Source organism: Centroberyx gerrardi, chromosome 18, assembly GCF_048128805.1.
Source record: "Centroberyx gerrardi isolate f3 chromosome 18, fCenGer3.hap1.cur.20231027, whole genome shotgun sequence".
Taxonomy (NCBI): Eukaryota; Metazoa; Chordata; class Actinopteri; order Beryciformes; family Berycidae; genus Centroberyx; species Centroberyx gerrardi.
This window is the reverse complement of record NC_136014.1, coordinates 26,818,848-26,842,967: the sequence shown is the minus strand read 5'-3', so window position 1 is coordinate 26,842,967 and position 24,120 is coordinate 26,818,848. Positions and strand designations below refer to the sequence as shown.

At 40.0% G+C, this 24,120-nt stretch overlaps 1 protein-coding gene across 1 annotated transcript in view; it reads right to left on the bottom strand.

Annotated features, from left to right (window-relative positions):
- xrn2 (5'-3' exoribonuclease 2) overlaps nucleotides 1-21,282 on the bottom strand; it is a 43,032-nt gene extending 21,750 nt beyond the window's left edge. Inside the window, exons 1-18 of the mRNA XM_071898567.2 lie at nucleotides 21,083-21,282; nucleotides 20,609-20,736; nucleotides 19,716-19,827; nucleotides 18,895-19,006; nucleotides 18,579-18,637; nucleotides 18,246-18,335; nucleotides 17,152-17,224; nucleotides 16,573-16,623; nucleotides 16,176-16,333; nucleotides 15,200-15,274; nucleotides 14,610-14,743; nucleotides 13,464-13,521; nucleotides 12,268-12,375; nucleotides 11,983-12,027; nucleotides 9,975-10,118; nucleotides 8,567-8,611; nucleotides 5,726-5,820; nucleotides 3,516-3,651 (exon numbers count right to left, since the gene is read on the bottom strand). Of these exons, the coding sequence (XP_071754668.2) occupies nucleotides 3,516-3,651; nucleotides 5,726-5,820; nucleotides 8,567-8,611; nucleotides 9,975-10,118; nucleotides 11,983-12,027; nucleotides 12,268-12,375; nucleotides 13,464-13,521; nucleotides 14,610-14,743; nucleotides 15,200-15,274; nucleotides 16,176-16,333; nucleotides 16,573-16,623; nucleotides 17,152-17,224; nucleotides 18,246-18,335; nucleotides 18,579-18,637; nucleotides 18,895-19,006; nucleotides 19,716-19,827; nucleotides 20,609-20,736; nucleotides 21,083-21,157 (1,698 nt within the window). The 5' untranslated portion in view covers nucleotides 21,158-21,282. The remainder of the gene's footprint in view (nucleotides 1-3,515; nucleotides 3,652-5,725; nucleotides 5,821-8,566; nucleotides 8,612-9,974; nucleotides 10,119-11,982; nucleotides 12,028-12,267; nucleotides 12,376-13,463; nucleotides 13,522-14,609; nucleotides 14,744-15,199; nucleotides 15,275-16,175; nucleotides 16,334-16,572; nucleotides 16,624-17,151; nucleotides 17,225-18,245; nucleotides 18,336-18,578; nucleotides 18,638-18,894; nucleotides 19,007-19,715; nucleotides 19,828-20,608; nucleotides 20,737-21,082) is intronic.
- Nucleotides 21,283-24,120: the final 2,838 nt, after the last annotated feature.

Sequence of the window (24,120 nt, the reverse complement as noted above, 5' to 3'; positions counted from 1 at the left end):
TAACGCGTTACCCCAACGCTGGCGGTCTGTGCTGTTCTGTGATTTCCCGAGTAGTGAAAGTGTGTTAACGGAGGAACTGAGTCTGTTTCCTCTCGACTCTGTGGAGACACAAACGGCTTTTCTGGAGATATTTTGACAAGCAGTTTGGACTCGTTGTTGCAGCGAGAGGCAGCGGAGCTCGCTGCTTCAACTGACAGCTGACTGGAGACAATACTGTCTGTGGGTCCAACAACTACAGACAATACTGTCTGTGGGTCCAAGAGCTACAGGAGGAAGAGAGGAATTATATATAGGTTGAAAATTGCCGAACTTATCCTTTAAACGTTAGATGTAAAGGGAGTTACTGACTGGCAACCAAGCAAAAGGACAGTAGGACAGTGTAAAACCCACCCAAAGACGACGAGGCAACTGATGGAAAAAAAAAAAGCCTCTTTGCCCTTTTTCAGACAAGTTCCACTGCACCATAAAGCTTAAAATACAATCTGATCAGACTAACCTGGCTGTGGCTGACATTTAAAAATCTTCAGATTGCATAGGCCCATGTGTAAAATACTCTCCAGTACCCCGCCTGGTGGCTGTTACGACTCAAAATTAGCTCCTGGCCTTCGCTACTAAACTTTCTAAATATGGTAGGAATGAAAATAAAGCCGGTCTTTTGGAGTGTGGTGCGAACCCTAAAGCCCTGTGTACAACATATTCTCCAGTACAACTCAAAATTCATTCCCCTCTTTTTGTCTGTGTTTTTGAAATGTTTATGTAGGAGCAAAAAAAAGAAGAAAAAAATTAACCCTGCAAATCCAGCATTCTGAACACTTATCCTTTCCGAGCAAAACAAGCCCGGCCTTTCAAAGTCACACCAAAGGACGACCTTCACTTCCCACAACGCACCTCTGAGAAAACGAGGTCCTCTGATATATTCAACAATCCTCACATCTTAGCCAAGCTCATTTTAAAGCCGACCACTCCATTATTAAAAGATGTTCATTCAAATGATAATATGGGACTTTACCATAATAAAAAGGTAGAAAAAAGGCCCAGATTCCTACATTCAAATAATTGCACAGAACATTTTGGGGGGAAATAACGCTGACATTTTTTTAGCGTGGTGAGAAATTAATTTGTGACCGAGGCACGAAACGTCTCAAATCGCATAAATAACCTGATAAACCTTATAATAACAGACAAGAAAAACAAAACTGACGCTACCTTGAGTTACAACCAAGGTGCATGAACTAAAAAAAAAGGTAGAAAAAATTCAGGTATTACTTGAAAACCCAACGCTTTCACCTGGATTCCATGACAAAGAAACAACGGATCTCAACAACTGAGATACAGGACAAAGTGTGAATCTCGCCTTTTGTGTTTTGGGCTTTGGGCAAACCAGCTCTCCTTTCCCCGAGCATTTGGTTGAGGTGTGCGTGATCATAACTCTGTTCGGCGGCAGAACCGTGAATGTGTGGCAGTAAAGACCAGACACGTCCCCGTCCGCCGAGGGCCCGCTAATGAATTCATCCAGAACGCCCCCCTGAGACGGGCTTTCGATTGCCGAGCATGTGGTGTCAACACAGAGCCCCGCATACACAGAGCGCACAATTACCTCGGACAAATCCCCCCGGCTCACGCCTGATACGCCGAGGCTCTTCTGGAGAGGGCCCGCAGCTAATTATTTCATTTCAAGATAAAGATCAATATTTTACAACAATAAAATGATTTAGTATATAATCACACTGCAAACAATAGCTGGAGATACGGAGGGACCGCCGGACAGAGCCGGAGATTCTTTGGTGAGATGCTCAGCAGTGAGGAGTCCTTGACATTCAGGATAAATAAAAATCTTTTTGCCGTTTCTCAGATAAAAACACCGATCACCACTTAAGTGTTTACTGTGTCCAGGTCTGTTCTTTGTCGGGACTGATTGGGAACGGTCTGAGGTACTTAGGGAAGTCCAAACCACACTGAAACCTTTCTGACAAACCTAGAAGGGTTTCGGATGTGTTTCTTTTCCACAGTGATGGCATGCCTAATCAAAACATCTGAATAGCCATCCACTGTTAGGATGAAATTTTAAACCGTTTTTAACCCCTGGGAAAGCACCTCCTTTTTCTGAAGACAAGACCGAAAATTACATACCCAAAATAAAATGGTTACTGTACTTGAACCCCTGTGACTAAAGGCATAAACTTGGTCTTTCCTGAGAGGTAAGCCTTGGGAGTTTCTTCTCCAAGAGTCAGAATTACTCCAAGTATTTCTGACACAGAGTAACACAAGCTCGAACACAGTGGAAATTGCTATTTTTTTCTTGCCTAAAAGAAAAAACATCCTGCCTGTGGCCACAGCTCCAGGCCCGACCGAATTCAGGTTCAAAGTAGATGACAAAACAACAAAAATGAGTATTTGGCAGTTTCTAGGGTAATGTTTAGGCAGATTTGGAGACTCCAAAGGGAGACTTGTTAAGGACAGCCACACTGCAGGAACTTTTGGAGCAGCAACAAATAATGAAACTGTTAATTGGGATAGAGGAATACTTATCACATCTACTGTCTGTGCGCCGAGGTTTGAAGTCTTGCACTCCTTATTATTGGTTGCTTGTACTGTTTGTGACTTAGTTACAATGAGTGCAACAGTAGAATAAGCTTCAACACCTACCATAACTATAGGGCTGCAACTAACGATTATTTTCATTGTCGATTAATCTGTCGATTATTTTCTCGATTAATCGATTAGTTGTTTGGTCTAGAAAATGTCAGAAAATTGTGAAAAATGTGTTTCCCAAAGCCCAAGATGACGTCCTCAAATGTCTTGTTTTGTCCACAACCCAAAGATATTCAGTTTACTGTCATAGAGGAGTAAAGAAACCAGAAAATATTCACATTTAAGAAGCTGGAATCAGAGAATTTTGACTTATTTTTCTTAAAAAATTACTCAAACCGATTAATCGATTATCAAAATAGTTGGCGATTAATTTAATAGTTGACAACTAATCGATTAATCGTTGCAGCTCTACATAACTATCTTATAAACCCATCTATAACTGACATCCGGTGGATGAAAATGGTCAAGCCCAAGAAAATAAAGACACATTTCACGTAGCCTAGTTTTAGACTCCAAAGTTCTTCTGTTTGCTGATTGGCCACAAAGTTTGATGGTGTTATATGAATCCGTTCGTACGTTATATGCCTTTTCATGAGAGGCCACGCCCACTGCCACACCTGACAGGTTAATCAGTTCTTCCTTGTCCCATGAACAATCTTTCCACAACGTTTTGTGCAAATTCACTGATAACTTTGAGAAATCTTGCTAACAAACAAACTAACAGACGGATCGGGGCGAAAACAAAAACCCCGTCCAACTAGGTAACAAAGGTAATAAAGTATGATAAGGAGGTAATAGTGTGATCCTGGCATAAGGTGTTAACATGACAATTAAGTCGGGAGTTTTCCCTAAACCGGGTTAAGATGGGGTCATTAATGTGCGTGTCAGTGAACCCTCGGTGTTGCATGAGAGTCCAGTCTTACCTGGTAGTAGTAGCGCAGCACCCAGCAGAGACCCTCCACATACGACTTCACCACCTTACGCCTGAAGTCGTCGTCCGTCACGTCCACGTCGAACTTCGTCTTGTAGTATCTCTGCTTCCATCCCTCCTCCCATAACCTGGAGGAGTCACAGCAGCAGATGTATTATTACTTTACTAATAAAAATAAAAAGCAAGAAACTATTCTTGTACAGGACTTTTTTTTCCCCACCAAGATACAAAGTGCTGTCAAATAAAAGGAATGAATATACCTAATATTACTGTTTAATTCAGTTGAGGTATGTGCTGTCTATACTTTAGTCTGGTTTATTGTTTAAGCCTTTAAGTGTTTAATAATTCTCCACGGCTCAAGTTCTTTACCAAGCACTGGATTACACATAAACTCTCTAACGACACAAAAATGCTTTGACGCGTGTGCTCTTTGTTATTGGATACTTATGCTAGAGCTGGGCGATATATCGATGTAATATCGATATCATGATATCAGACTACAGATCCTCTGGGATTTTGATTATCATATCATGATATAGCTTAAACGTTGTCTTTTCTTTTACAGTTATACCGTTTTCGGGACTTATTTGACTGTTCTAGCGTTCGAGAGTGAAATGAACACTGATTGCCTCTACCCGCTTCTCCATCATATCCACATCAGCCTACTAGTGATTGTTTCTCAAAAATGTTCTGATGTGTAAATGTCTTCTGCACCAATAATCGTCACATCATCGATATCGAGGTACTGGGTCAAAAATGTTGTGATATTGTATTTTTGTCAATATCGCCCAGACCTAACTCTTGGTGATCTTGGAATTAAAGCCAATTCTACTGCTGCCCTCACTGCAAGTTACCATGGATGGGAGAGTCGGCTAAATGCCTATAATGTAAATGTAAATGTGTCTAAATGATACGTTGGCTCATTTTTAAACCGCTGCTTCTCAAGACGCCATTGCATTCATCTATAGGCTGAAAACCGGAGAAACTTCCCCACTGCTGCGGGAATAGTTTAATGGCTTTGACTTATTGGTAGATTTGCGACGGCGATGCCATTCTGCACACATAATCAAGGCCGTCCAGCATCTGTCTAGTCAATCCTCGGAGCGGCCCGCGGGGAGCGCCGACTTGTAAGAGGAAAGCCTCCATGAATACCAATTTAGCCCGATGGATTTAACAGCTTTGGCAAGTGCGTCACAGAGGAATTTGCAAGAATATTCCTCCTTTCCATATTAATCACTTGCAGAGGGTGGTGGGAGCTGCTGAGCAGAGGGGGGGGCAGCGGAGAGTTAAACAGCCTGTGTTGTGGTACAGTGGCATTAATGGGAGCATCTCTCTGGTTCTGTTGGTTAACGGCAGCTTACCTGATCTTCTGCAAGGCTTTTTTTTATATAAAGGTGTTTTGATTTTATTAACTGCCGTTTGGTGGACGTGTTTATCTAAAGTACAAGACCTGAATGCCTGCATTTTTACCATGGGACGCCCCAGGGGGAATTGAACCCCTAATTCTGGCGGCAGTGTCCGAAATTTACTTCTCGGCCAAGGCGCTCATATTCAATTCAAGTCCTTTATTGCTGGTAAATATTGAGTTGGTAAACTTAAAAAAAAAATTTTAAAAATACCTGCCAAGAATAATTTGTATCGGCCAAAATTAATATAAAATTTTCAGAAATCTCAAATCTCTTACAAATATATCACCCTAACGCTATTTCTTGTGTAGAATCAGGTCTGAGTGAAACATTGAATCAACAGACAAGAGCAGATTTTGAATTTTAATTTAAAACTTGCTCACTCACTTACAGAATGGATTTTTTTTTGCCTCAACTTAATTTTCTCTTTAGCGGCCTCACAGCTGCTATGTGTCGCCATATTGGAAATATAAGTTTCGACTAACGTTGGGCTAATAAACCGTCCAGGAAGTTTAGACGCTTCCACTTTTGTGTAGAGAAGCGCAACAGGCAGCCAATCAGGAGCCTGTTTGATACAGAGCCACTGCTTTGCCTTGATTTGATTGGCTCACGATGAGACAGGGTGTACAGTGGTCAGCCTCAACACACAATTAGTGAAGTGGGAGAAATCAGAGCTACAAAAACTTCCCATGTCCTACTTGTAATCACCACTAGGAGGCTGAGGGGAACGTTTTTTTCCCCAGTCGGCGGCTCGTATTTACGGTAAATCCGACATGACGTGAAGTCGGTTGTTTACCTGACGTTGTCTTCAGGCTCAGGCTCGCTGTCGCTGTCCTCGGCTTTCCTCTTCACCCCCCGGCCGTCTGTGCTGTCGCTCGGCCCTGCAGAGGACTGGGTGGGGGGGGGGGGGGGGGGGGGGGGGGGGGGAATGAAAAAACCCAAAGCAGTATTAAAACTCCTGGTTGTTTGTTTACTGGGATCCCGATTAATTATTATCAGGATAACAGCTGTTCTTCCATATAAAAGAGGCCCTAGTGTAGGAATTGAAATTTTTCTTCTAGCATAAAACATGTTAAGATCAAGGATGACTTAATGTAGACGCTGTTAACATTTCATCTTGTTTTTTCGAGAGGTAAAATTCAAAATTACTGCATTTTCGAAAAACACCACATCACAACCAGACTTCCCTTCACAAAAAAAAAATGGCTAAAATCCTTCCAATCAGGCAAATTTGCAGCATTTGCACTGACAAAACCCTGGAAAACCTTAGTCAAATTCATTCAATAAATACTCCTTTAACTTAACTACAATTACTTCCAAATCATTGTGAACATTTTTCTTAACCTGAGTCACAGTAGATTTGAAAACAAAAACATTAAGGGACCTTTAAACTTCCTTGGGGTCTGCAAGAAACAGCGACAACATTGCAACCTGCAGATTTAAGTAGATTTAAGTGGATTTACTGCTTCCCCTGAAAGTCATCCACCATATAAACCCCAGGGGAAGCAGGAGGGGAAATCTGTCACAGCCTCGCAGTTTAGAGAAGTCCTGGAAACAGAGCGGTAAACTGAACAAAAGGTAAGATTAAGCTATACTTTGTTAAGAGGGTAAGACGCAGTGTTTCCGCTATCCCAGCATCCTTCATTGATTTTGTTTCCTAAATTAGGGCCGTTTTAGTTTAGTTTAATTTCCCGTGTCATTTCATGGGTCATATTGCTGTACTTCTGTGTCGTATTGTCATTTAGATTTTGTTATCTGATCCTGTTGCCTTAAGTAGTCATCCGCATTTTTTTTTCTTCTGTTGTGTCTTTTTTCTCTCTTTTGTTCGTTTTGAGGTGAAATGTTGTTGCAGGCACTTTGTTTTCATCTCACCTGCACAAATTACTAATTGGCATCCGCTCTTTCCATTTTTAGCATTGTTTTTTTTAATCGCTTATTGTATTATTTCGCTTCTCTGTTTTATCACTCTGCAAATGAATTCAAGTTAACTTCACAGAACTACAGATTCTTTTAAAAGGGAGAAAATAAAGGAGTTTGATTGCTGGGTGAATTATAGATAGAAGAGGACGATGACGAAAATACAGATTGGTCAAAGTTGAATGTGCATGACAAGAGTCCAGTTTCTGAGTCCATTAAAAACATACTAGTAAGGATTTCTTGATATATTTTGATAAACTCAGGCAGGACAGTTCAGGCCTAAAATCTCAGCAGCGCAGGAATTGGCGCATGATCTGTGAAAATAACTGAAAACGCCTCCTTATTAAATCCTTATTGAATCTCAAGCTGTACATGTGCTCCTTTTTTGGTATGTTGGTAAAATAATTAAGGATAATTGTGTTGTATTTGCTATATATTGTTAATTAAAAATAATTTCGAGGAGAATATGGCTCTAAAATTGCAGCTTTGGAAAAACCTGGAAAGTCAAAATATGAGAAAAAAATAAAAATCTCACTAGTTTGACATGATAGGTATTTGTTCCTGAATCACAAAACAATTATTAATCTGTATTTTTATTTTGCTGGTTGTGAGTCATGTGAAGGACAATATATGACAATATTTCTATCACTGTCAAGTACAAATGAAGGTGTGTGTGTGTGTGTTTTCCATGTCTGAATGAAGCTGATTGTTAGGAAAAATCACCACCTCAGCTACTGTATGCAAAGAAGACCTTCCCTTCTTTATGCAGCATTTGTGCCGCTCTCATTCATGTGCTAATGTATGGTTGGCCATTGTTGATTGATAAATTTAAAGCTGTACACGGACAGGAAATTTATCAGCTGCAAAGACGTTAAAAGGAAAACCGGCCATGAACCGTAAGAAGAGTCAGAGCGCGCGTTCACGAGACAACGCACAACCGGACCGTTCAGTCAGAACAGTTTCACTCCAAGATGAGACCCGCAAACATGTGACACTTGTGCAAAATGGCTGAACGCATGAATTTTAGTTTAGAAGTTTTAATTTTAGGATAGCAGGGCTGTACAGTGCTACGAAAAAATCGGTCTGTGCGATGAATGAATTTACCGCAGCAGCACCCGTGCGATACATTTTTGCGTGTGTGTGTGTGTGTGGAGCCGCTTGTTTGTGTGAAGTGAGGGTTTGTGTGTGAGGTGAATCGATGGCTCTCTCATCGCTATTCTACTTGGTAGTTGTAGTCTATCGTGCGATTAAAAATCATGTCCCCGGCTGCGTAGAGTCCATACATCCAACACCGATTCCCACAATGTCCTTTGCCAGTCACATACCTGTTTAAATGATTAACTGCACTACTTGTGGTCGTTTTTAGAGATGGTAACAGACGTTTTACATGCGTGCTACAATTTTGTGGCCTGTGCTACAAAACTATCAACCTCTGTAGCACCGGTGCTATGTGTAAAAAAAGTTAACGTACAGCCCTGGATAGTCAAACTCCCCGTCCTTGACTGAAGAAAAGACAACTTTTACAGACTGAATGCAACAGATTTTGGACAAACTGAACAATGGATTTCAGATAAAGACTTTCTTCAAATAAATGGGAATAAAGTCCAGCTACCATCGCTATTTATCTTCTGTATCTTCAAAAGACATTGTGTGCATGTTTACGGCAACAGTTGTTACTTGTTGAAAGAAAACAACTGTTGTTACCCATCTTCCAACTTACATTCCCACCGTTCCTCATCATGGCCTTCAGGGACTGAGCAGCATCCTGGAGGGAGGGAGGGAGGGGGAGGGAGAGAGAGAGAGAGAATAAAAGAGGGACAGAGAGAGCGAGAGAGAGAATAAAAGAGGGACAGAGAGAAAGAGAGAGACAGAGAGAATAAAAGAGGGACAGAGAGAAAGAGACAGAGAGAATAAAAGAGGGACAGAGAGAGAGAGAGACAGAGAGAGAATAAAAGAGGGACAGAGAGAGAGAGAGAGAATAAAAGAGGGACAGAGAGAGAGAGAGACAGAGAGAGAATAAAAGAGGGACAGAGAGAGAGAGAGAGAATAAAAGAGGGACAGAGAGAAAGAGAGAGACAGAGAGAGAATAAAAGAGGGACAGAGAGAGAGAGACAGAGAGAGAATAAAAGAGGGACAGAGAGAAAGAGAGAGACAGAGAGAGAATAAAAGAGGGACAGAGAGAGAGAGACAGAGAGAGAATAAAAGAGGGACAGAGAGAGAGAGAGAGAATAAAAGAGGGACAGAGAGAAAGAGAGAGAGACAGAGAGAGAATAAAAGAGGGACAGAGAGAGAGACAGAGAGAGAATAAAAGAGGGACAGAGAGAAAGAGAGAGACAGAGAGAGAATAAAAGAGGGACAGAGAGAGAGAGAGAGAGAGAATAAAAGAGGGACAGAGAGAAAGAGAGAGAGACAGAGAGAGAATAAAAGAGGGACAGAGAGAGAGAGAGAGAATAAAAGAGGGACAGAGAGAGAGACACTTCATCAAGACTGAGCTCCTGCAGCAAAAATTCATCGCAATTTTACATTTCAAAATTTCATCTTTTTCAAATATTACATTATATAACATGCGAATCGACAGCAGCCTCACAACTACATGTGTCATATTACCAGGGTTATATTACCTGTGTAGTTATTTCATCTGTATATTACCAGAGTTCTTATACAGTTTCAAAATTCCCTACTTTTTCCAGATCATATTTCCTTTGTTTTATCTGAAGATTTTGGTGTTCAGTGTGATTTGTGCAGATAGTCATCTTGCTCCGAATAACTCAACATTTCACTCCATAGATGATTATTCTTCACAGTGACAAATATCAGAATGTGTGAGATGACAGGGGTCTAAAATCACAGAAAACATGTAGTCTTATGTATATCACAACAGCAAAACAGCATTTTTCCATGGTTTCACAAACTTTTTTTTTGTAATTTCAAAACTTTTGAAGACCTGGAAATGACCAATTTCTTCTTCCACAGATTTCCAGACTTCCCATATTTGTGTAGGAACTATTGGAGCTCAACAACAACATTTCCCACACTTTTTCAGACTTTTTGTGCAACTCCCAAGATTTTTCAAGACCACTTATCAGATTCATTGTCCAGACTCGTCCCACATGAGCAGCCCGTCGTACCTTGTTGTGCTGCTCTCTGGCCTGCATCCTCATGTCGTAGGCCTGATGGCGAGCGTTGTGGACGGGCTGAGGCCGGCCTCTGCCGCCCAGAGCCTGGGGGGCGAACTGACCCGTGGTCAGGTAGGCCGGGCCCTGCTGCTCCGCCTGGGGACAGAAGAGAAAAACAAACTCTTAAAACTACTGAATGTCGAATGTATGGATGCAGACTGATCCGTATAGTCCCTCTGCACTGTATGTGAAGGCCCGACGTCGCTGAATAATGTGAATCAGTGTGTACAGTACTGTGCAAAAGTCTTAGGCACCCTATATAAATTTTGTCTTAGATGTTTATTTATTTGTCTTCTCATTAGTGTGTCAGTAGACTGCTCTTTATGGTACATTTTTTGATATTTAGAAACTTTTCATTTCATTATTTTTGAAAGCATCTTCACTTTACGGATTTGTTTTACATGTGCGTAAGACTTTTGCACAATACTGTACTCTGAATCTAAGTTGTCAATATGTCTTTGCTTCAGTGACAACATTTACATGACAAAGTGGGCGGGACTTAGGACTGCACAACTAATCATAGACAATCGTATATCGCGATTTTATGTTCCCACGATTAATGATAAAAATAATAGGCCCAGTGTGGTATATCAAGCGCACCCATCCATTACGTGTGACCAATCAAAACCTCTGAAGGAGCAATGTGCACCATGTGACCAAAACAAAAGTTCAGATGGAGAAGCAGGCAGAGAAACCTTGAGAAAAAGTGTAAAACAACAGATCGACCCAACATTGGATAGGAAAATCTACACCACAATTAAAAAAAGGTTTCCTCAAACTGAGACATATAATTGTCATTGCAACATTTAAAATTGGGATCATTGTTTAGCCATAATTGTGCAAACTAACAATACACTTCCTGTCTGAAGGAAAAAGCTGCATGTTGTAGCTTTAATCTGTTTACATGAACCTTTGATACCCAGTGATTGAGTCTCATGTCATGAATAAACCATTTAAACAGAATATTCCCCCTCCCTCTTTGACCGGTAGTGGCTTACTGCTAATACAGAGGAAACATGATGATCCCAACAGTAATCAGTGCAATGTCGCCGGTGACAAATAACCTGATGTTGCAGGCAACTGCACTTTCCTCAAAATGTACCCATAATGCTGTGCGAGTCTGAGTTGGACGGTGAAAACCGAAAGTGAAAGCAGGAAGATTTTAGTAACTTGTTTAATATGAGAGCAAGGTTTATTATAATCTGAGTCTGAACTCACCAGGTTATGATGTTTATATACACTACCAGTCAAAAGTTTGGACACACCACATTTTTCTTAATTTTTACTATTTTCCACATTTTAGAATAATAGTAAAGACCTCAAAACTATGAAATAACACAAATGGAATTATGCAGTGACCAAAAAAAGTGTTAAACAAATCAAAACTATCTTGTATTTTAGATTCTTTAAAGTAGCCGCCCTTTGCCTTGATGGAAAGGAAAAGGCTTTGGAGAGAAATTCATACACAGACATATATAAATAGTGAAGTTGATGCCTACGAAACGCATTTCACGCATTTAAGCAGAAGCCTTTAGATCAAAATGGCTTTAAGAGAATGAAAAAAATAGAACATTCAATCAGGTGGGTCCAGACTTTTGATTGGTTGTGTATATCCAGGTTATTTGAGTAATTTGGGTTAAGAACAGAACTGTGGCCACCAGTGTTCCTGTGCATGATACACTGTTTTAAATAAGTTTATATCACAGCCGGGTTCAGTCCCCACTCAATTCAGGAAGAGGATTTTCTTCAAAGTTCAAGCATTGCGGAAAAAAAACGTTTGGTATGAGAAAGTTTGGGTTAAAATCACCTGATTAAGAAGCAACTGAGTGAGGCAGATATACTGTATATACACATAGATACAGATACATATTTACTGTTTGACAAGCTGAAATTATCGCTGTAAGTAAAATAACAGCCAGTAAACCAATCTCATCAATATCCACCCATCTGCTGTACTCACTTTCATTCTCTTCTTTTTCTCCTTATTTCGTCTCTTGAAGTTTTCCTAAAAGAAAAAACGAAAACATGACAAGGAGTTTAAGAAACGTGAAAATAAAGACTTACTGACCATTGAAAATGCTAAAATTGTTAAAAGAAGAACAAAGAACCAAGGTCACATAAACTGTTTTAAATTATCCGGGGCAAAAAACCGGCCTACAGCTAACTGTGTGTGAGGTTAGACAGGAGTTCGTGTGTTTATAAGTCAAAACTTTAGTGATCCTCGGGGGAAATTGGGAAATCTTACGTCGTCATCTTTGCGTTTTTTGAAGATGTTGTCCTCCGCCACGCCGACCGCCTGCATGATCAGCTCAACTCGCTCCAGGTTGACAAAGCCATTCTCTGTCAGATAACCCTGTGGAGAAACACAGGCCAGGTCAGATCTGTCAGACAGAACCGATTTAAAAAGGAAAAATCCCTCTGATTTAGTGATGAAGTGTTGGAATTTACTTTTTTGGTGAAGCTTCTTTCCCTCAACCTGCCTCGTCTACTTCTACTGCAGTTAGTGATTTCCTACATTTCCCAGAATGCCTTTCAACAAACCCCAGAGAAGGGGTGTGAACTTGTTGCTTTCAATCAAACGTGGGTTTGTGGGCATAGAAATATAGCTACCCATCTAGTTAATGAACATTGGGGGCGTGTCTATGATATTGGTCACGCCCCCTTACTCAAACCCCAGCCCGCCTTGTAGCTGCAGTGCATTCTGGTCTCTCTCCTGCTCCTGCGGGTGGAGAAACTGGTCTCTCTCCTCTTCTACGATGGATTTCTCCCTGTATGATTGTTGAACGTCTCTTGGTGCAAAATGGCGGCTCTAGAAAGAAGCCCTCGCTCTTTGATTCTGAGGGACTGACACCAAAACCTGACGTTTACCGCTGAGGTTTTACATCCTGAAACATTTTCTCATATCAAACTCCACTGTAGCTGCTGGAAACATCTGGAGGTGATGTCACCTCGTCTACGATTGGCCGGTTATCCACCAAGAAGAAAAACACAACAAACTACTGAATGGAGCCAGAGATGCAAAGCACATCACCAACAGCTGATTTTTAACAGTGTTTAAGTGTTTTATGGGGGATTTTTCCTTTAAATATCAAGTTCAACAGATGTACAGGAATTTGTCTTGAGAAATATAGATAAATTACAGAGTTTCATAATGCATACTGACATACATGATACAGGAACAGACTGTACATATCAGACTACAGTGCAGGGCTTTAATTCCTACACAGTTCACCCGATACAGATGTAAATTCCCTCAAATTAAAGCTGACAGTCTGGACTTTAACCTCATAGCCATTGTTTCATTTCAGATCCAATGTGCTGGAGTACAGAGCCAAAACAACAAAAAATGTATTACTGTCCAAATACTTACAGAGTGCACTGTACATACAGACACAGGACTACATACTGTATATATACTGCGGGTTGGGCGATGATACTTACTCCAGTTTTGTGCACGACGTCTTTGTAGATGCCGACCAGTCGATCTATCGCACCCTCTCTGAAAGAAGCAGAAAAACACAGAAACAAGAGAATTGAATAATTAAAGACTCATTCAGCGGAAATTTAAATGATAATCGGGGTGGAAAATTGACACCAACCACCAGCCAAACGCTGCTTTATCTTTGGCTGGGAAATTTGGCCGCCCTGCCAGCCGCTCTGGCAGGTAACCAAACATCATTTGGAGCCCTGTTTTATTCTAAAAAATAAATAAATAAAAAACAAACATAGAAAAGCGTAGTAAAATTAGACGTCTAAGCTTCTCCACCAGCCAAAAGTGTGAGAGCCGGTGCACGATTATGGCTAAAGTGAGTGATGATGCCAACTGTTTGTACAGATTAGTAGAGATTTCTGTGACAGAATTGCTGTATTTTATTGTACTTTTGCTTCTATCAACATCTTGACTGTTTTCAACTACAGGGGCAATTACAAATGAAAGTAAATTCCTCAATATTGACAATACAACAATATTATTTTATTATTAAAAAAGGTGCTAAGTGTGGCATTTTAGCATCAATATATATCATTACCGCATTAATTTAACTTAATTAACCCAATGAATTCCACCCCCTGGATATTAAAAACCTATTTAATGCTACCTGGAATTGAAGTTGAGAGCAATTTAAAGTATTTCTGATTGAATATTGCTAAAGAAACTTCAGGAATGAACAGGCAGCATCAAAAAAAAAAGCAGGAAATGAATTGTTAAAAGACTTGAAGTCCATCTGTGTTTAGTAAAGCAAACAGGATGCAGATTGATCTACTAACCCGCTTCAGGATTCATCTAAGAGCGGACAAGCAGCACAAAGAAACCCGTCACTGCATTATGAAAAAAGTTACACCTCTAATAATTGTATTTATTACATTTTAACACTTTAAAGACCTTAAATTTACATAATTTAAGACATTTCCAGGCTATTTAACCCCCCCGCTCGTTCCCGTCAACCCAGGTTTCTCCATAAGCGTTCGGTCTAAACAGCAGAAGGGATCGTTTCATCCGATCCGGTGGGCCGATAAATCCTCTCCCTGATGATTAAAGACAAAATGATTACAGCACGTATGATACTTTGAGGATGAAGTCAAGCTCACCTGATCTCTAGGGACGGTAGGTGCGGCAGGAAGTCGTTTCCCACGAAGAAGCACATGAAGACCCAGTCGTCGACGCTCCGCTCGAAGTCGAAGGGGAAGGGCAGGCTGGCCATGGTCAGCTCTCTCTCCAGGTACTGAGACAAGAGGGACACCAGTTTCCTTTACCTTATTTTCTGTATTATGTCAAATACTATCTGTTTTTAGTTGTATCCGTTTGTTTATTAGCTGTATCCGTCTCTATTGTATTACCTTTTATTTCTAGTTTTTGTTTATTCTTATATCTTTTTATTCAACTTTATTTTTATTTGACTGTGGTAGTTTTACATCACTGTCTCTTTGTGTTGTATTGCATGTAAAGCACTTTACTCTTACAAATCATATTTAGATCATCTCAACAGGAGCGCTGATCATTTGAAAGAAACCACAATGTAGTTCAGTTTTGGTGACAGAAACTTAGAAAACAATGAACAACGAGACATACTGCTGTAAAAACATCAACTAAACACCAGTATGGCAAATAGTGCATCTGTAAAATGCCACCAAATAACAGGTTATGTGTATTTAAAGTCAAGTGTAGATGAATCACAAACCTCCCGCAGAACGCAGAGCCGAATGAATATGAATTCTTGCTCGGAGACCGGCATCGTGTCTGCAAACTGATCATGCTGAGAGGGAAAAAGCAAACGATCAAGGGTTAAACCTGGAATGATGGAGGCCAGTTACAAAACAATGAGAAAGTCAGTGGTAGATTTTATTTGTATGACACTTTTCTTGACTTACAGTCACAAAGTGCTTCACATTTTAAAACAAACAGAAAACAGACACAATACAAAGAACACAAAATACATTATAACAAGGCCTGACAGACGAGGTGGGCTTAAGTAGTTTCTTAAAACCATAGACTGGGTTGGCCAGTCTAATGTTTGCTCTGTTCCAGAATGCAAAAACTGAAGGCACGATTTCAATGGTTTGAAGTAATAACTGTACCATGAGGGGACAGGAAATTAATTTTTCTGCCCATTTGCCACTAGTGCTGCCACAATAACCAATGTTTTGATACTGCTTCAGTACCGTTACAAAAGACTGACTTCAATACCGAATTTTATAAGCGTTCAATTACTTCCACCAAATGTGATCTGCACGCTGAAATTCAATTTCAGTGTCACCTCTACATGGAGTGAAGAAGAAGAAGAAGAAGAAGAAGAAGGAGGAGGAGGAGCCTCAGTGTGGCTCTACACAGCAGACTGCAGCAGTCAGAAAACAGCCCACCAGGTCTTTCACTGGATCCCAGTTGATCTAAACTGGTTGACAAACTGGTGCCAGGAGCCAAATATGTCTCAAGTGTAATTGAGAGTTTTTAGACCTTAAACTTAGTATTAAAGTCGAAATTCTGGTATCATGACACTACCTGCCACTGTGGCAAGTGGATCCCAAACTTCAGCAGCCATGTAATCCACTTTAAAGCCTCAGCACACAACTGAACAACAGGTAAAGCAAGTGATGGGATACAACAGTACAACACACACATACACGTTAAAAACTAAACTTTAGAAACGTAAACCTCACCTCTCCCTGTTTCTCCCTGGCGGTTCCCTGGCAGTCTTTGATCTCGTGTCCGATCTGGCCGCAGAGCGCGCAGGGGCGGGGCTTGTTGGGTTTAAACTCCTCTCTGATGATGGTGAAGTTTGGTTCGTGGGTGGCCAGGCCCAGCATGATCAGGTCAGCTAATCAATTATCCGATCAGAAAGAACAGATACAGATGTTGGAATATTACAAAGTCATCAAACAACAAAACGGAGTCTCTTCTGGCTCGAGAGGCGAGAGTTTGGTGTGGATGATGGAGGAAAAAAAAATCTAAAAAATAATCTCACTTTTTCACAGAATAATAAACAAACTCAACAAAATGTGGAATTGAAGCAGCGATAAGTTTATTGTGCATCTTGTCCTGTGGTGAAAGGCTTACCATCAGCTCCACACAGGCAGTGGTGTGTGTTGGGATCGTGGTTGGGCTGAGCTAAAAAACAAAAACAAAAAAAAAACAGTAAAACACAGGAGAGTCAACAAAACATCTGACAGGACGTGTGTACAAAGTCTGGTCTAGGGCTGTAAATTACCCCTAAAATTAAACTTGATTATGAATCGATTGAAATCAGTCAAATATTAATGATAAAACATAATATTGTCACATGAAAGCAGGGTCTAATGCTGCAACTAACGATTATATTCATTGTTGATCAATCTATCACTTATTTTTTTCAATTAGTCGATGAATCATTTGGTCTATAAAATGTCACAAGTTCCCAGAGCCCAAAGCAATTCTTACACTTTCTTCCTCAGTCTGACCAGCAGCCAAAAAACCCAAAGTATTAATTTTATAATGAGATGAAACAGAAAAAAACAGCAAATCTTAGTGTTTGTGAAGCTGCAACCAGGAAATGTTTGTTGTTTTTACTTGATAAATGACTATAATGATTCCGTCGATCGACTAATCGTTTCAGCACTGATCACAGTTACATGTGACGGTGGTGTGAGGAAGTCTTACCTCTCTGTCTCCTGATGAAGTCCATGATCTTGTGTTCGCCCTCTCCGGGAACACTGGCATCGGACAAGAGGACCTGGATCAAGAACACAGATCATCAATGACTCTGATCGCTTTCCACAGAAACACACAACCGGTGTCCGGAATGAACTAAACTAAAACAAGAATCATTTTTATTGGCAGAAATAATATACATTTTTCATCAAAATGTGTCACCCTAACTGTTTTCAATGCTAATTTTTAAATAGAATCAGGTACTATGTGAAGCATTCAATAAAGAGACATGGCTAGAGCTGAAACGATTAATCGATTAGTTGTCAACTATTAAATTAATCGCCAACTATTTTGATGATCGATTGATTGGTTTGAGTAATTTTTTAAGAAAAATAAGTCAAAATTCTCTGATTCCAGCTTCTTAAGTGTGAATATTTTCTGGTTTCTTTACTCCTCTATGACAGTAAACTGAATATCTTTGAGTTGTGGACAAAACAAGACATTTGAGGACGTCATCTTGGGCTTTGGGAAACACTGATCGACATTTTTCACCTTTTTCTACATTTTATAGACCAAACAACTAATCGATTAATCGAGAAAATAATCAACAGATTAATCGACAATGAAAATAATCGTTAGTTGCAGCCCTAGACATGGCCAAATTTAGAGTTTTCATTTAAAACTTGCTCACTCGCTTATACAATCAAGCAAGTTTGTAATTCATCATGAAGCGAGTCGCCACATGGGAATAATGTCGACAAATTTTACCAACATTTGGCGCTTGGTTCTAGACTCTGGAGCAAAGTAAACGCTACTGTGTTGCCAACATAAAAGGTAATAAGACACTATTTTATTGATTTTTATTTTATTTTATCAGTTATTTTACATTGTCTCGTTGTTGTCACCGTCTAAGCACTTAACGTTCTAAGTTTCACACACCAATGTTCCCTTAACTTCCATGTCAGTGCTGACATACAGTAGGCAGTGGCTACTTATTTATAGCAGACAGACATGAGTGCCAACTGCTGATCACATTCATGCCTGTTCTGCACATGTTATTTTAGGAGGTTCACCAGGAGCCCGAGGAGCAGAGTTACACTTACTGTGACGTTGCGCCACCCTGGATCGTTGCTGAGTCTGTCGGCGACGTAGTATCGGAGACAGTGAGCGAGGTTGTCCATAAACTCTGTTCCCTACAGAAGTCACAACAAAGACACTTCACCAAGAAATCTTGTTGCGACATTTACCCATACAGTCAAAGATGAATCCCGTTTTTCTTCAATTTTCTCACAAACATGAGGAAAACTTTACCACAAAGCACCAAAATAAAAATTTCCCCTCATAAACTTTGATTTCACTTGCAAAAAACACTCATGGCAGCATCTGAATACGGTACTTGTACAGTAGCTCGGTTTATCTAAGTGTGTCCTACTTACTGGAGTGATACAGTTGCTGTCAAACCTCTCCTTAATCTCCTCAGGTGGAAGATAGCCTCCTACAAAAGATTGAGAGGGAAAGCATTAGGTTATACTGAGCACAAGCTTTGGAGAAACAAAAAGGAACAGCACCATCCACATAGAAAGCAAAGTGAACCAACAAACAGAACGAGAAAACGATGCTACTTCATCTGTAAATCTGACATCTTGGAGGATATGCATACATCCACCTATAACGCTTTGGTTTGGGTTTAAATGGTCTGTCTAGGTTAATATACGCCAATGAAGCACTGTACTGATTTAAAACAACACGCACCTCTCTGGATGACCTCCTCCCTCATCCGGTGTTTCTCCTCGGCCAACTCTACTCCTTCTTTGGAGGCGCGAAACCGCCTGGAGCGCTGCTGGTTCATTTTGGCGCGAGGAGCCTGGTGAGAGTTAAACAGTGTGTTATTTCCTCCCCATGGCAGGCGATTCCCAATCACCAGAATATGACAGCTTGGATACGCCGAGATCAGCCGGGATACTGAGCCACGTAAACATCTTATCCCATTTACTGTAGGCACTGAGGAAAAGGAGATCCAAGGCAATCCAAAGTAGATTAAAAAGCCTTTGAAAATATGAAATAACTGAACTAAAATAAAGGCTTTCTAACCTACTTTGGAGTGCCTTGAATCCGTTTTTTTCTTGACTAGAAGACACGTTTTTCCAAAGAGCTACTATCTCTTTCCAGTCTCATATCAGTTTCACTGTAGGCTATTTCAGTCTCTATACGCTTGTACAAGGATACTAGTGAACGGGCCCAAGTTGCATATAAACAGATTCTCCTAAATATTTAGGTGTCCAGAATATGAGCAGGGAGGGAAATTAACACCAGCAAAACGCTGTGGCCACACTGACTTCTGTTCTTTGGATCAAGTTTTTTTCCGCCCGTTTTAAAAAACAGATTTGGCTGGTAAAATAGTGGATGTAACTGGTATAATTTGGTATACATCAGACGGTGTGGCCAGCGGATGAAAAGGTTAGTTTCTTATCATGGATGTGAGCCATCATCCAGAAAAACTGAAGCTGTGGAAACACACCCAGTCTTTGTTGGAGCTGCACTTTTCTTTTACTGAAAGTAGATTTGTTACTTACCACTCCATCGATGGCCATGTAGAGGACTCTCCTGGGACGCACGATATTGAACAGACGATCGATGTACTCGAAAATGGCAACCATCATCTCATCTTCATTTTTGGGTGCAGGTCTGAGGACACAAGGTAGAGTGAGGGGGGGTGCAGAAGGTGTGTGTGCTTAGTAAGCGTTTCATAACGTGTGTTCAAATGTGGATTCTTATCTTGTTCAAAGTGCGAAGCCAGAAACTTATCACAATTGTCACCTACAACTTGGATTGTAAGCCTAACCCTATTTCCAATATGTGCTGTTATCTTGTATGGTGAGAAAGTATCGCCAAACTCCTTTTAAAAATCTGTCCGTTTAATGTTTCCTTGTTTTATCAGCAAACCCACTTTAGTTGTAGAACATGGCTTAAGACATTTTACAAACCTTTAGATCACTCTTCAGTTTGGCATACATCCAGTCCACGAAGTAGCACTTATTAACATTAAATTTAAAATTTTAGAACTGGTTTGGCTGTTATTCCTGCAATCTTCTAGCATAGAAATACTCTCTGATGGGCAGTAGCAAGCAATGGGAACTAATCCTAAAAGATTAAATTTTATTGAAATATGAGCTGATTGTAGGATTATACATACGCCGAATTTGTCAGAAGACCCTAACGATTCCGAAATTGTCATGTTTTATGAGTTATAAAGGTTTGCCGATAAGCAAGAAGACAAACAGTCGCGAAACATATTATTAACGTCCTTCTCTCCATACAAGATTAAGAACAGCACGGGGACAGCCTAACGCTAGCTTCACCAGCAACTTAACACTTATGCCCAACCTTAAAATAAAATTTTGACACAGAAAGCATAAGTTAAATCTTACACATATTAAAAATAAAAAGACACAAGGGTTTCCCTTACTTGTCTTCAGGATGAGTACACGGGTGAATGATCCCGTTCATGTCCAAGTACAAGTTGTCGAACTCCACCTCGTTGGGGTTTGGCTTGCTGGTGTCGACGGGAATACGGACTCCATTGCATTCCTTGGACTGGGAAGATAAAACAGAAAATCACCATGTTGTTGTAGATATTTCAATGTCCAACCTGCATCCATGCCGATTTGTTTACAATCTAAACTTGAACTCCACCTCCCGCGGTTACGCCGTGCCACATGAAGCGTCGTCACTAATTTCTAACAAAACCTTGAAAACGAACAAACTAACGAACGACGACGTGGCGTTAACAACGATGTAGTATTTTTTATTACTTATTTACATGAAATAAAAACAGAGTATCTAACGTTAGCTAGCGTTAGCAGGCTATCAGAACCAACGTCAGCGAGGTACGTCGTTAGCTATCTTTGTTGCTAGGCTAGCTAGCAGGCTAGTTACTCACCCGCTCCTCAACGCAATGCACAATAATAGACGCATATTTTCGACTGAGCCAACGGAAAAATGCGGGGACTCCCATCTCCGGTAAAGTATCACGTAACGCTCAGCTTATATAAAAAATGCAAATGCGTACGAAACGTTTAAAATGGCTTGATTAAAACACGAGAGTTGAGGATGGATCTAGCAGTTTGGCTACATGCTGTTCGCCATGGCTAACGAGTCCTTCCGGGTCACGCCGTCCACTTCCTGTAAATCCGGACAGCCGAGTCAGCCACAGCGCCGCCGCCGGCCAGAGACGGGAATGTTAGTGTCTGACGTGTTTGGTATCATTTACATATTAGGCATTTTAGGAATTAGGTGCTTACATTAACATTTCTTCTTTGTTTACCCCTAAACACATTTACCCGAAGACACAAACTACAAAACATAATGCAGAAAAAAGGGCTGGATTGGGTTGTTGACTACAATTTGTATTTTAGTCATTTAGCTGACTCTCTAATTTAGAGCAACTTACAGTGAGTGCAACAGTAGAACCAGAAGGCCAATCCACCAACGCTGAACAATCCTCCAACTTCCTGTTACACCCAAACACATCACTCCTATCAGTTACATTTAAATTTCAGTTTAAATTTGAAGGGTAAACTGATTTCTTCACCCTGCAAACCTACCCTTAGGAATTGAAATAAAGTCTTTATCTCTGTTCATTTCATGGCTAATAATGATAATTGTCTTATGGCAGAAATCCCAGATCCGGATCACCACCAAAATCTGACCAAGGCTGATCTGTCCACTAAACGTAATGGAAATCCGTTCAGAGACTTTTGAGAAATCCTGCTGACAGTCAGACTAACAGGGGTGAAAACAAAACCTCCTATAGGCAGAGGGAATACGCTTCAATTTCTACATCACCAACAATAATATTATACAACACTAACACAATAATATTTGGAAGGTGTATAGTTGTATTTCAGCATGTATAGCCTACATATGTGTGTATGTAGCCTATATATAATTATGTATTATAGGCCTAAAATGTAAATTCATAGTAATTTCCTTTATATTCCCATATTCTTTCTCATATGTACATAGGTATTTTTCATATTTTTTCACTTATTTCATAATGCATAGGCCTACATATCACTTTGGGTATATTTTCATGTATATATATTTTTTCTCAGTATGTGCTACTGCTGTTATTTTGCACACCTTCCTATGCATGTTTTCATTCATACATTTCTACTTAATATGTTCTTGACATGTTGAAATTGTCAGTCTCATTGTGTTTTGTACACTCAATTTGTTGTATTTTCATTTATTTGCTGTATTCATTTTAGAATTTGACTTGCATGTTTACTGAACTTAATGTCAAAACATTCATTTTATGCACTTTTTGTCTAAAATCACCCAAATAAACTCCTAGAGACATCATGTGCTTGATTGGATTTTAATGATTTAGACGAAGGTAAACCTTTCATAAAGCCATAAAAAAGATTACAACAATAAAATATTATAGTTTCAGTGTTATTTCTATAATTTTACAGTCATAAAATATCATTTTGAGTTATGGGACCCTCCAAACAGATGGAAACATCACTGCAGCAGCATGTCAGGCTGACACAGCAACACATTTAAGATGAATTTGGTTGTTTTTTTTCCTCCTCTCTGGGTTCATCCAGAGGAAAAAGGCCCATTAGCCTTCCCACTTCAGGCAGGGCGGTCTGATTTCAAGACAGCGTTATTACCACAAAGAGCCGCTGATGGAAAACACTTGGCCCGCTGCGATGGGCCATTTCCATAAACATTTACGCGAGAGATGCTGTGAATTGTGCCGAATAAGACGGAGCCATTATTTCAGTGTTTGTGGAGGAAATATGAGACGAGACGGAGGGAAATATGATGCAAATGGCAGCAGCGCAGACATGGATCTGATCCGTGTGTTTTAACATCACAGTGTGAACACAAACCTCCCACCAGCTGCAGCCTCACTGAACCAGGCTGCAGCTGGTTAACACACACACACACACACACACACACACATACACACACACACACACACACACTGCAGGCCAGGAATTTAGTGTAAAAATGTGTTTTGTCAACTGCAGGTGAGGTTTTTCACTCAGTTCATGTAAATGGACGGTGGCTGTGGGCTTTGGCAGACTGCATATTTATTTCTGCGTACTAATTTCAGGTTTCCTCTCTAGTTTTAAAGATCTAGAAAGAAAACAGGGGTAAATTCATTCTAACCAAAGCAAGTTTTAATAAAATTTTAGTCTAAAAAGGCACATTTTTAAAGTCAGAATGCTGATTTCATACAAACAACTGAAATGAATAAACAGTTTTGTCACTAAAAAAAGGGCAAGACAGAATGTAAACATGGCGAGTTTAGTGATTTTTCCAGTTTGTGTGTGGATTCCCTGACTCTGTTTCCCACATGGCAGCCTGCATATTAATTTCCGCATACTAATTTCTTAATTCCTTTCTAGTTTTAAAAATCTAGAAAAAAAAAAACACCAGTAAATTCATTCTAACCAAAGCAAGTTTTAATACAGTTTTACTCTAAAAGGGTAAAGTTTTACTGAGGTAGAAGTCAAAATGCTTATTTCATACAAACAGCTGAATTTAATGAACAGTTTTCTCACTAAAAAAAAGGGCAAGACAGAATGAAAACATGGCAAGTTTAGTGATTTTTTTCCACTCTGTATGTGTGGAAAACAAAGTGTTGAGGTGATTTTTCAGTGGATTCCCTGACAGAGGGAGAGGGCCCTCATCTGGTGGACTGCAGCTATTATAACCAGGAGGAAAACACGCTTTGGCATGTGTAATATATTCATAACTGCAGCCACTAATAATCACATTTATTCATACAGTGTTTATCATAAAAGAGGTTCATTTCACAGTGTTTTACAGACAGAAATACAGATTAAAAAAAACGACAATAAACAAGAATTGAATTGAAGAATTGTGTTCTCAGGCTGCTGAATCTGCATCATCTTTTAAATCTCTTCTCCAAACCTGAATTTCCCCAAGGGGACCAATAAA